General features: G+C 38.1%; 2 protein-coding genes across 4 annotated transcripts in view; both read left to right on the top strand.

Annotated features, from left to right (window-relative positions):
• Positions 1-1,890, top strand: part of grk1b (G protein-coupled receptor kinase 1 b) — a 36,155-nt gene extending 34,265 nt beyond the window's left edge. The window contains exon 8 of the mRNA XM_067439993.1: positions 1,284-1,890. Within this exon, the coding sequence (XP_067296094.1) occupies positions 1,284-1,567 (284 nt within the window). The 3' untranslated portion in view covers positions 1,568-1,890. The remainder of the gene's footprint in view (positions 1-1,283) is intronic.
• A 1,951-nt stretch (positions 1,891-3,841) lies between these two features.
• The window catches only part of arhgef15a (Rho guanine nucleotide exchange factor (GEF) 15), a 63,003-nt gene continuing 53,654 nt past the window's right edge, over positions 3,842-13,190 (top strand). Inside the window, exons 1-8 of one of the 3 annotated variants that reach the window (XM_067437936.1) lie at positions 3,842-3,937; positions 4,165-4,566; positions 8,540-8,665; positions 9,101-9,286; positions 9,395-9,458; positions 10,000-10,064; positions 11,413-11,660; positions 11,757-11,917. In XM_067437936.1, coding sequence (XP_067294037.1) covers positions 3,931-3,937; positions 4,165-4,566; positions 8,540-8,665; positions 9,101-9,286; positions 9,395-9,458; positions 10,000-10,064; positions 11,413-11,660; positions 11,757-11,917 — 1,259 coding nt within the window. In that variant the 5' untranslated portion in view covers positions 3,842-3,930. Of the gene's footprint in view, positions 3,938-4,164; positions 4,567-8,539; positions 9,287-9,394; positions 9,459-9,999; positions 10,065-11,412; positions 11,661-11,756; positions 11,918-13,190 lie in introns of all 3 variants that reach the window. The other 2 variants (XM_067437934.1, XM_067437935.1) reach the window with 2 other exon arrangements.

Consider the following 13,190-nt stretch of genomic DNA (forward strand, 5'->3'; position numbering starts at 1 on the left):
TGACGCAAGCGTTTGGGGTCATGCACGGCCCCAACATTTGCATCTGTCCAAACATGTCTGACGGTAACTGGGACTGCAGATAAACAAACTTCTCTCATGGACACATGCCATGTTCCAGGCTGTGCAGGAGACTTTTCTACCCTTCCCACAGATAAAAAATGTCAACAGTCATGGTTGATGTTTATTATAATCAGATACCACAACAATTTAATTCAAGATCGTTTGTCTGTTTGGCCCATTTCAAGCAAGCATCACTCAGCGTCTAAAACTGAAGAAAGTGGCAATTACAACTGTATTCTTGCAAGCAGTAAGTAGCGATTTTATCCACTTACTGACTGTTAAACAATTTCTGATGACACTGAAAGTTTCTTAGGTAGACAGCATTGTCTATAGAAGTTATATATATTTTTGAGAACTGAAGTAAGCCTATGATGTTTTTGCATGCTTGTATTTCAGAGTACATCACAGTCACTGCGTAACCTTAGCCTACATTGTGACTAACGTTATATAAACATGCAATATCTTTGACGAAAAAAGACAAGTCTAAAATGTAGACTGGATGACACTTTAAGCAACACATCTCAAATGGAGTTTGCTGAAATGCAGCTTACTTGTTTATTGGTGTTTTCAGATCATCCGCACGAGAGAGAGCTCACGTGCATATGGTTGCCAGATTGGACATGTTTAGGTAAAACACAGAGGAATATACGGGTTTCTTTTCAAGCTCTGTTTGGGGGATTTAATTACTGAAATCTGGTAACCGGAAGCATACGAGCTCTTTCTCGCACGCGGATGATCTGAAAACACCAATAAACAATTAAGCTGCATTTTATCAATCTCCATTTCAGATGTTTTGCTTAAAGTGTCATTTAGTCAGTCTTTGTTCTGTCGGGCCTCACGAGCCGCTTTACTGAACTGCTGTGAACTGCTGAAATAAGCCAATCAAAGCAGAGCTCAACATTAATATTCATGACCTTTCCAAATAAGGCAAAAACAGAGCATTACATCCTAGGGACAATTTATAATGTTGTAAATGGACCTGTAAAACTGTATCTGGACAAATTTTGCCCTTAAATAAGCCACATACCATCTATGTAGATCTCAGAGAACAATTTAACATATGGTTTCAAATCATTCTAGGGCACCTTTAATCATAAACTCATAAGATAAATATCAAATGACCATCATGTACCATCACTGTACCATTGTAATTCCCTTTTTCATGTATTATAATTTAAACAAAAATCGTCTTTATATATATATATTTTTTATTTTTCACACAGGTATGCTTCCTCCTCCTTTTGTTCCGGATCCTAAAATGGTCTATGCAAAGGACATTGATGATGTGGGAGCATTCAGCACTATCAAAGGTGTTGTGATCGACAACAAAGACGATGAATTTTACTGTGAGTTTGCAACTGGGAATGTACCAATTCCATGGCAGGAGGAAATGATCGAAACAGGCGTGTTTGGGGAGCTTAACATCTGGGGACAAAATGGAAAACTCCCGAATGATCTGGATCCCAACTATGTGGAAGCGAAAGGAGGAGGGTGTGTGCTACTGTGAACTGGAAAGAAGCAAAACACAAAACGAAAAAAAAAAAAAACTGGGTGCACAGGAAATGATTCATCAACAACAAAGGCATGAATTATGTGATCGAATAATGATTGTGTAACTCAAAAGGTCTCCACATGTAGACCTATGTATGTGGACATAAGCTTCTTTATTGTATTGTATTTTTCTGATAGTGAAAATGCAAAATTATTATAATGTACAAGAGGTAACATTACTGATAATGTTATTTGTATATCTACAGTTTCATGAGGGAATTTTTGGTCATGAGGATGTTGCCATAAAAAGAGGAATTAAATCTAGTAAATGTAAAATGAAGGAACCGAAAAAGTAACAAATCAGAGTTTATATGTCATAGAGGAAGTGAGATCCTTGTTTACTTTTGTAGTTTATATATATATATATATATATATATATATATATATATATATATATATATATATATATATATATATATATATATATATATATATATATATATAATGTGTGTGTGTGTTTAGACATTTCAAGTTAAATCTGTTGAATCTGTTCAAATTACTGTTTGTCAACATATTGTTTTTTTTGTTTTTGTTTTTTAATATATGATATATTTGGTTGCATAGCAGTCTCATTATAAACTTCATAATAACAATAAAACAATTTGATGTAGAAAAGTAGTCTGTTGCTTTTATGGTCAGCTGCTTTGCTGAAATATTAAAATGGGAATTTTCAGTTCTTTAAAGTTGAAGCAAGTCATGAAAATGTGTGCTCTTTTTGAGGTATTCTGTTTCTACAGGAACTATTTGTAAAGCTCAACAATATTTATAATATAATATAATATAATATAATATAATATAATATAATATAATATAATATAATATAATATAATATAATATAATATAATATCTGATTAGGCATACCATTTAGATGGTGGTGAATCAGGCATGCAGAATACCATTTTGAAGTGAATAACACTTATCTCTTCATCACAGTACCTGTGAGTAGGTGGGATATATTAGGCAGCAAGTGAACATTTTGTCCTCAAAGTTAATGTGTTAGAAACAAAAAAATGGGCAAACATACAGATTTGAACGAGTTTGACAGCATCTTTTGGGGTGTTCCCAGTCTGCAGTGATAAGTATCTATCAAAAGTGGCCCGAGGAAGGAACAGTGGTAAACCGGCAAAAGAAGGTAAAGGTGTGGTCTGATGAAACATATAAGCTACTGTAGTTCAAATTGCTCCAGAAGTTAATGCTGGTTCTTATAAAAAGGGGTCAGAATACACAGTGCATTGCAGCTTGTTTGCCTATGGGGCTGCATAGCCATAGACCAGTCATTGCCCATGCTGACCCCTGTCCACCGGTGAAGGTGCCAACAGTGTTCACGTGACCACATCAGAACAGGACCACGGTGGCCTGGTTTGAAGAATCAAAGATTTTCTTTACATATTTTAAATGCATGTGATTTGCTTACCTGGGGAGCACATGGCACAAATGATGCACTATGGGAAGAAGGCAAGCCGGCGGAGGCAGATGCAATGTTCTGTAGGGAAACAGGTCCTGCCACCCATGTGGATGTTACTTTGACATGTACCACCTACCTAAGCATTGTTGCAGACCATGCACACCCTTTCATGGAAATGGTATTCCCTGGTGGCCTTTTCAGAAGGATAATGCACTCTGCCACAAAGCAAAAATGGTTCAGGAATGGTTTAAGGAGCATAAAAACGAGTTTGAGGCGTTGACTTGGCCTCCAAATTCCCCAGATCTCAATCCAATCGAGTATCTGTGCTGAACAAAAAAGTCTGATCCATAGAGGCCCCACCTCGTAACTTATAGGACTTAAAGGATGTGCTGCTAACATCTTGTTGTCAGATACCACAGTACACCTTCAGGGGTCCATGGCTTGACGGGTCAGGGCTGTTTTGGCAGCAAAAGGGGGACCAACACAATATTAGGAATGTTATGCTTGATCTGTGTATAATTTAGTATAATTATAGCATTTAAAAATGGTGAACAAAAAATATTTAGTGTGCGAGGCAGGTTGGTCTTACTGGGCAAAAAGTTGAGACCAGCACGTAACAACATCCAAAATATCTGCAGATAACTTCATCATGTAAGTCACAATGCTTGTAGAAATTAGATGTAGATGTCCAGCATGTACAGTATGTCACTATAATGTACAACAGTCCATTTGGTCTGGTGACCTACTTCCCTCTTAAGCCATGCGAAAGACCAAACAACATCTGAAAGAAGAAGTAACTATATTAGTGACATTTATTAACAACACTCAGAGCAAGTTTGCTCACAAGTAAGGATAACACACCGGCGGAGGCAAACATTTCTTGCCATATTGTGTATGGCATTCCTGATTGCTCAATGAAAGGTAAATTAACTTCTTTTCTTGTTTAAATATGTTGATATGAGAATAAAGAGTGACAAAACAGGCTTGACCATGAAGACTCTAAATTGTTGATACTGAAATCAGCACAATAAATTTTTGTTGCATTAGTTGTTGTGCAGTTTAATATTGTGTAATATTGTGCAGTAATCCACATATTTCTGGATTTTAATGTGTGAATCTTGCTTATTTGGACATGAAAATTCTTTTAGAGAATCAAATGGATAAGGAAATCTCTAAACCATGCAATGGAAAACCTACCATTCCACAGAAACCCAACCTTCCACCAAAACCAACCCTTAATGCTTCACACCAGTCAAGCCTCTTTGGTTCCTCTAGAAGAGTTGCTCAGGCTTTGCGCAACTTTGAACCAGGATTAGGCAAGCAAACAGCATTAAACTACAGCAGTAAAGAACGAAGATACTCCAAAGAAATGAGCCAAAATAGAAGTGATTTAGTGGTTGAAGCTAGATGTCCAACCAGGACAGAGGACCAAGTAGAGGATATATCTTCATTCTCAAGACCTAATAAAAGTGGACTTACATTATGGGATAAAAAACAGATGCTGGAAAGAAATCAGCTGGCAGTAGACGATGTGGATGTGGGTCGATCAGGTAGTGATTTTTTATATGTTTCTAACATGTGCGCTTTATATTGTATGTGATGTAGGTTTAGATTAATTAAAACAGTTGAATAAGGTATAGAAGTATTATATGAACACAGCATAAATACAAAGAGTACAGGCCTTTTTAAGTATATGTGATATTGCAAAACATTTGTATATAGTTAATTAATAGTTTAAAAACAATAGTTATTACATTAATAGACTATATACCAATAGTTCTTCATTCATTGCCATTTTAATTAACAAAGTGTTATTGTTTAAAGGGTTAGTTCACCCAAAATTAAATTTGCCATTAACTATCTTGTCATTACAAATCCGTGACATCTTCATTCATCTTTGGAACACAAATTAAGATATGTTTGATGAAATCAGGGAGCTTCTGAATTTAACCCCTATAGACAGCACCATCATTACCATTTTCAATGCCAAGAAAGATAGGAAGACATTGTTTAATGTTACTACAGTGGTTCATTCTTAATTGCATGAAGCTACACAAATATTTTTGTGTGGAAAAAAAAAAATGAGGGAAATAAAATGGGAAAATGGCATTAAGTGCTTTAAACCAACCTATATTGGACATTATTTGTATTATTATTAAGAGTTCATTAAAATGGTTACAAATAAATTAAGCCTATCCCCAAAACTATGGAGGACAAAATTACTCAAAATGAAATAATTCAATAAATAACAAGTTCAATAAAACAACAATTAAATGTACCAGTTTATTCTGAAATTATACTTACATAATTAATTTATTAATTTAAATATGAATAAAAAAATAAATGTATCTATTTATTTTGTACAATTACATGAAATTGTTTAATATATTTCACAATTACCTCTTCCACACACACTATTGTTATGTGTAAAAATAGATTTTTTCCCCCATTATTTAACATGCTTTTTCAAAAAGACGTTTTTCATAATAATATGCTGCATTTATGAATAACGCATGATTTATTTGATGAGTCATGCATTTCCAAAGCATGATTTTCCCAAAGATTTTTTTCATAATAATAGAGGACATTTCACAAATGCCAATCAACAGGCAGTGGCTGGAGCTATGCGCTGATTGGTTTGAAGTTGAAGAGTTGACAGACATGACAGATCTATCTGTGTGTGCTGTGGTGACATCGTGGAAAACACCAAGGCTGCTTCTCATTTCTTATTTGTGACTGAAAATGTATTTTGACTCTGTTTTCAAAATGTTCTAAACTATGAGAACAGTGGCTGTGTTTAAGGTATGCGTTTTTATTTTGATCATCTATTCCTACCGCCATAGGCTATTAATTTCCAATCAATTCCCCCATTTCCCCTTGCCAGACCCAGACAGAAAAAAGTAATCAATCTGAAAGGATTATCCAATCAGCCCCAAGCACCGCCCACTGCCTGTTGATTAGCATTTGTGAAATGTCCTCTATTATTATGAAAAAAATCTTTGAGAAAATCGTGCTTTGGAAATGCATGATTCCTCAAATTGGCATCATTCGTAAAAGCAGCATATTATTATGAAATTATGATATTATGACTTTTTTTAAAAGCACATTTAATAATGAAAAAAATATTTTTAAACAACAATAGTGTGTGTGGAAGAGGTAATTGTGAAATATATCAAACAATAAATGTTGTGTTTTCATGTATTTATTTAATTCTTATTTGATTTATTTAATTATTACATTAATTATTTCAGAATAAACTGGTACATTTAAATTGTTGTTTTATTGAATTATTTATTTATTGAATTATTTCATTTTGAGTAATCTGGTCCATTAATATAATTTTCCCATTTTCCATCTTCTAAAATGAGAACTATTTGCTGTTAATACGTTGTTAAAGCATAACTCTTTACATATGAGCTACTTAAACAATAATTTGTAAATAACAGTAACAATGAATGAAGAACTTCTCGGTTACGTATGTAACCCTAGTTCCCTGAAGGGAACGAGACGCTGCGTCGAAACGCTGTGAGAACGCCTCTGCGTGATTGCAACGTGAAGCGCGTGTAGAACCAGTCCATTCGGGAGATCGATCATCATCGACGTGGTGACGTCATCGACCAGAAACTATAAAGCGTCCGCGAACACAAACAGGAACTAGCTTCTGAAACAGCCTGAAGTAAGTGATCACGGGCATGCCGGGAGTATGGCCGGGCAACGCAGCGTCTCGTTCCCCTCAGGGAACTAGGGTTACATACGTAACCGAGACGTTCCCTATCTGGGAACTCGAGCTGCGTGGAAACGCTGTGAGAACGCTTATACCCACATCGCCATAGGACCAAGTGCCTCGTATGTGTGAAACCGTAGCGCACACGACTACGATAGCACTTGCGCCCCAACTGTAGATGCAACATCCAGTTCGTAAAATCTTACGAAAGTAAGTGGCGAAGACCAGCCTGCCGCATTACAAATATCTTGGAGGGAAGCCCCCGACAAATGTGCTTTAGAAGCAGCCATACCCCTGGTAGAATGCGCTTGGACAGCCAAAGGAGACGGCTGTCCAACCGCCTCATAAGCAAGTGAAATGGCCTTGACCAACCACTTGCTCATCCTCTGCTTAGGGTGCCCCCTTTTTTGGGGCTCCAAAACAGACAAAAAGCTGATCAGACAGCAGATTTAGTTTTACCTGGTCTGACGTCACAAAGGGAGAGGACAAAAGGCTTGAAGAGTAATAGGACCCTGCGGGCTCGTAGGAACCTTGGGGATGTAACCTGGTCTGGAGAGAAGGAAAGCCTTTACCATGCCAGGCGCAAAATCTAGACATGAGGGCCCTACCGACAGGGACTGAATATCCCCTATCCTTTTAAGGGACGAGATGGCCAGCAGAAAGATCGTTTTTAGGGTGAGGAACTTCTCTGATACTTCCTCTATTGGTTCGAACGGGGGCTCAGAGAAGCCCCGTAAAACAATGGCCAAATATATATATATATAAATGCAGTCCATTTGCCTTTGAATGAACCACCGGCCTCAACCTTAAAGTGCCACGGAGGAAACGTGTAACTAGAGGGTGTCTTCCCATGTAACTAGAGGCATCCTCCTCGAAGAGTGCCCGGCGGGAGCGCAGCGTTCTCAGGGGAAGCTGCTCGCAATGCTCGCAAGCAGCCCCCTCGAGGGCTGCCTGGGCATGCTGCGCTCCCAAGCAGATCACACACAGAGCGTGTGTATCCCCACCCGTGATGTAGCGTGGGCAGGGATGAACACACCTCTTAAACTGATTTTCACTTGCCATGACCTCTATTTTCTCTTTTTTTGTTAATATATCTACAACATTTAAAAAAAGGTTGGAAAATTCTCTCGATGTTGACAGACAAAAACACCAAATAGACAGACAGGTTCACACAGATCGCTTACTGAAGGCACAGAAGCTAGTTCCTGTTTGTGTTCGTGGACGATTTATAGTTTCCGGTCGATGACGTCACCACGTTGATGACGATCGATCTCCCGAATGGACTGGTTCTACACCCGCTTCACGACGCAATCACGCAGAGGCGTTCTTACAGCGTTTCGATGCAGCTCGAGTTCCCAGATAGGGAACTGTTTTTAGTGTATTAATGTTTTAACTGCAGTTTACAAACAATTCATTAAATATAAACTAATATAGTTTATAAATGATTTGTAAATACTGTATTACACTCTTATTATAAAGTGTTGCCAGATTACATTTATCAACTGGGTATTTTGCAGAATTAAGGGATGTAGAATATGGTCATGCAGAATAAGGCATTATTATGTGCTTTATACGTACTAATAAACAGCCAATATCCTAATAATATGCATGCTAATAAGCAACTAGCTAATAGTGAGAATTGGACCCTAAAATAAAGTGTTACCGAATATACAGTATAATTAGTTTAATAGCCTACATTATTTTACCAGTACAAAATTACAAAAATACCAATGTAGAAAATGAAAACAAAAAAATAAACACAATAAAATAAACCTTCTTTTTACACCTCATTCCCTCAGCTCCAGATGGCAGTGAAATGAATAACTCTGTGAATGGCACCATAGAAAATCATCAGGGCTCCACTGCACCACCAAACACCTCAGAGGAGAAACACTGTCACTGCATCTGCCACCTTCAAAGGCCTGGTATGAAACTGGTCTGGGTACCTCTACAAAAAGAGAAAAATGGCATTGATACTGTAACTGAAAATAATCATAAACATCAAAACAGAGGTAGTCAAAGAAAAGAGTTTCCAAAAAAGGACGATGTTTTACACCTAACCGGCAATGCAGTCAGTAAACCGCAGAATAGGCCACCTTGCCATTCAAAACCCCAAGTATTGCCTCCGTGTGTAAATTGCCAAAGCTTTCTACTTCACCATAGCCCTCACAAATTATCAGGAAAAGGGTTTGCATACGCTGATAAGCCATTTCAAAACCACTCACAACCCCCTGTACCACCAAGGACTTATCAGTCCTCTGAGTATCAAAATAGGCAACAATATACAGAGCTTGAACATACTGATGCTCATATTTACTTGGATCTTTTGCCATCAAATGATAATAAAGTTACTGCTCCAGCTGTCCCCCCTCGTCCTCCCCCACGACTTCCTCAGCACCCTCCAATAAAGCAAAAAAAAGAGAGGCGGTCTTCTCAGCCAGTGCTGGCTTGTGTGCTCTCTCCTCGAGGAGGCGGTCTACCTATCAGAAACATCAGCAGCTGTGAGCGTGGAAGGTCTCACCCCATATCTGTGCCAAACCCCTCAGGTGAGTTTCATTAGAGAAAAAGTGTGCATGCCTTTAATATTTACTGTGCAATAGTCATTAGTGACCATTAGTGATCCCCCCTCCCCCACCCCATTTGTTGTCTAAAAGCTGTTTGTTTTCTAGGTGAAAAAAATAGTGATTGTGAAGGCTGGGAGTCCATTGACACAAAAGAGTAAGTTAACAACAATTTATTATTAATAAGCTGTTCTCAAAAGTGTGCAAATTATTCAATGATTTTTTGAAGGGAGTCAACTTTTTTAAACAATTTCTGTCAGCAATTTTTGGGGCTCAGCAGAAAAGTAAAAAAAAAAAAAAGTAAACAAAACATTAAAGTTTTTTGACCAAACCACTACTTTTTATTCCTTTTATGTTTTTTTTTTTTTAATTCCTTTATACACTCTTGGAATATTATATACTTTAAATATGTTTAGAATAGTTTAATTTACACATCCTCTTTCCCTGAAATAAAAACCTGACATATCCAACTTTAAGGATCTGAAAAAGAGAGGCTTCATTTCCGACTCACCGCTTGCTAGAAAGGCTAGTCAACATGAAAGTATTAGGTGGTGAGACAAACCATTTTTGTCTCCCAGGTTTGTCTTTTTGGGGGGAATTACATTTTAAAAAGAACACTCTTGCCATTTGGCCTTTATGATCTCTGTGTGTTTTAGCCCAGTAATGCATGGCCAGGTTAAGTTGTAGGTTTCTTGCAGGCTGTGTGACAATACCGGAAGCCCACGGAGGATCTCCAGTGACTGGGAGCCAAACAGTGACTATGGTGAGATATTTTAATGAATGTATACAAAATACATGTACACCCACACACACACACACACACACACACACACACACACACACACACACACACACACACACACACACACACACACACACACACACACACACACACACACACACACACACTGTAATTTCATGTTTTAGAGGGACTTAGACATAATGATTTTTATATTGTACAATCTGTCGCATCTATCCCCCTACACAGAAAACATTTTTACCTTTTCAAAAAATTTGCCCTATTCGAACGGTAATTGTTTCTCATGTGAACATCCGTAAAAATAAATTTGCATGCCACCTCAGTGATAAAACTTGTGCAGTCGGATGGCGATTTATTCCCGGAGGAGGAGCGAATTTTGTGGTCCTACGCACCTGAGAACGCCTGCTCACGTGGTCAGTCGAATGCTTGTTTGCTGTCAAAATGTCATATGCTTGGAATAATATAAAGAATAAAATCCTATTTAATCTAATAATAGGAAATTATTAATTATTTAATTATTTAAATCACAAATTTAAAAAAAGATGTAATTTAAAAAATGTGAAAATGAGCGGAAATAAGTTAATACAATGCTGCAAATTGAACCTATATAACGTTAATTACTGCTGTAATAACGCCTCATTTCAAATGTTTACGTGTTTTTCTTCTCTTTCTCTTTTGAGCGGTGATGAAAGATTATTCTTGTAAATGCTTTCTAGCATTTCAGTAGTAAAAGTGTAGGCTGTAGATCTTTAAAATGCATCCGAATACAGCAAAGTGCAACGATACGGGGCTCCGCAGGGGTCACAAAGGATATAAACAGTTAATTTTGAAGCGATCTCTTCTTGAAAACTGGAGATGTGGATTCGGATGGCAATTAAATCACCACACGACCTTGGTGTTTGTCTAAAAACAGTAGGTAATTCGGGCAAGGATTTTTACGCTGATGGTGGGAGAAAAAAACGGACATTCTGGATTCGGACAGCCATAAAATCACAGACTAGCCCCTGTAAATAATGAAAATACCTGTTCTCCTTATTCAGTCACTCCTTGTCCGTTCACAGTCTGCTGGGAATACCATTAAACCTGTCAATTTGGATTTATTATCTTTGTCTGTGTCTGCATTCCTCCAACCACCGTGACAATATTATATCTCCTAACCTTAATCTTAACCCTACCACTAAGTGTTACTCACTACCAGTTAGAGTTTTGCTGGTTTATTTAATATGAAGGAATTGGAGCAGGATTTATAGTCCACTGGATAAGTTGAATGAGCATTAAATGCGATAACATTTCTTTGGATCTGTTGTGGCTCAAACAAATGTTTTTCTCAAACACATTGTGTCATCCTTAGAACCACTGTATCAGATCTACCAGGCTAAGGTCTCGGACGAAGCCAGTCAGACACAGACTGATAGTCCTGATTGCAACAGGAGAAGTGTTAGTGAAACTCTGGGTTTAGAGGGTCCCGGAAGGCTGGGGGTGGTTGACCCCCGATCCAAAAGAGGCCCTGAAGAGATTACTCTCTGGCAAGACTTACCGGTGGTGAAGGAAAGTGGAATGTTATACAAACTCACTCGCACTGAAATACAGAGACAAGAGGTTAGATAACAGTATTAGAAGTAACTTTACATCTTTTTTTTTGTCAAGATTATGTTTATGTATATATCTTAATTTTAATTTAATATGCATTTTTAGAGCATGTTTGAGGTACTCACCTCTGAGGCCTCCTACCTGCGCTCCCTGCGGGTTCTGAAGGATCACTTCCTGGGGTCACGGGAACTCAATGAAACTCTGGTCATTCATGATAGGAAGGCCCTCTTTTCCAACCTCCTGCAGGTCTATGAGGTCAGCGAGAGGTGAGAAAGATAGAAGAGAAACAAGGGGAAATGTTTTTTATTTTTGTTTTATAGCATGACATTTACATTGTTCATTTATAATGAAATCTTTGAAAAGTATTGAATTTCTGTGACTTAAATTGTATCAATTCACAGAAATTAAATTTGGCCAACTGAAAAATGTTGATGTACAGGTCCTTCTCAAAAAATTAGCATATTGTAATAAAGTTCATTATTTTCCATAATGTAATGATAAAAATTAAACTTTCATATATTTTAGATTCATTGCACACCAACTGAAATAGTTCAGGTATTTTATTGTTTTAATACTGGTGATTTTGGCATACATCTCAAAAAATTAGCATATCATGAAAAGGTTCTCTAAACGAGCTATTAACCTAATCACCTGAATCAAGTAATTAACTCTAAACACCTGCAAAAGATTCCTGAGGCTTTTAAAAACTCCCAGCCTGGTTCATTAATCAAAACCGCAAACATGGGTAAGACTGCCGACCTGACTGCTGTCCAGAAGGCCATCAAGCAAAAGGGTAAGACACAGAAAGAAATTTCTGAATGAATAGGCTGTTCCCAGAGTGCTGTATCAAGGAACCTCAGTGGGAAGTCTGTGGGAAGGAAAAAGTGTGGCAAAAAACGCTGCACAACGAGAAGGGGGTGACCGGACCCAGAGGAAGATTGTGGAGAAGGACCGATTCCAGACCTTGGGGGACCTGCGGAAGCGGTGGACTGAGTCTGGAGTAGAAACATCAAGAGCCACCGTGCACAGGAGTGTGCAGGAAATGGGCTACAGGTGCCACATTCCCCAGGTCAAGCCACTTTTGGGCTACAGAGAAGCAGCACTGGACTGTTGCTCAGTGGTCCAAAGTACTTTTTTCAGATGAAAGCTAATTTTGAATGTCATTCGGAAATCAAGGTGCCAGAGTCTGGAGGAAGACTGGGGAGAAGGAAATGCCAAAATGCCAAAATGCCTGAAGTCCAGTGTCAAGTACCCTCGGTCAGTGATGGTCAGGGGTGCCATGTCAGCTGCTGGTGTTGGTCCACTGTGTTTTATCAAGGACAGGGTCAATGCAGCTAGCTATCAGGAGATTTTGGAGCACTTCATGCTTCCATCTGCTGAAAAGCTTTATGGAGATGAAGATTTTGTTTTTCAGCATGACTTGGCACCTGCTCACAGTGCCAAAACCACTGGTAAATGGTTTACTGACCACGGTATTACTACTGTGCTGAATTGGCCTGCCAACTCTCCTGACCTGAACCCCATAGAGAGAATCTGTGG

Source organism: Pseudorasbora parva, chromosome 3, assembly GCF_024679245.1.
Source record: "Pseudorasbora parva isolate DD20220531a chromosome 3, ASM2467924v1, whole genome shotgun sequence".
Lineage (NCBI taxonomy): Eukaryota > Metazoa > Chordata > Actinopteri > Cypriniformes > Gobionidae > Pseudorasbora > Pseudorasbora parva.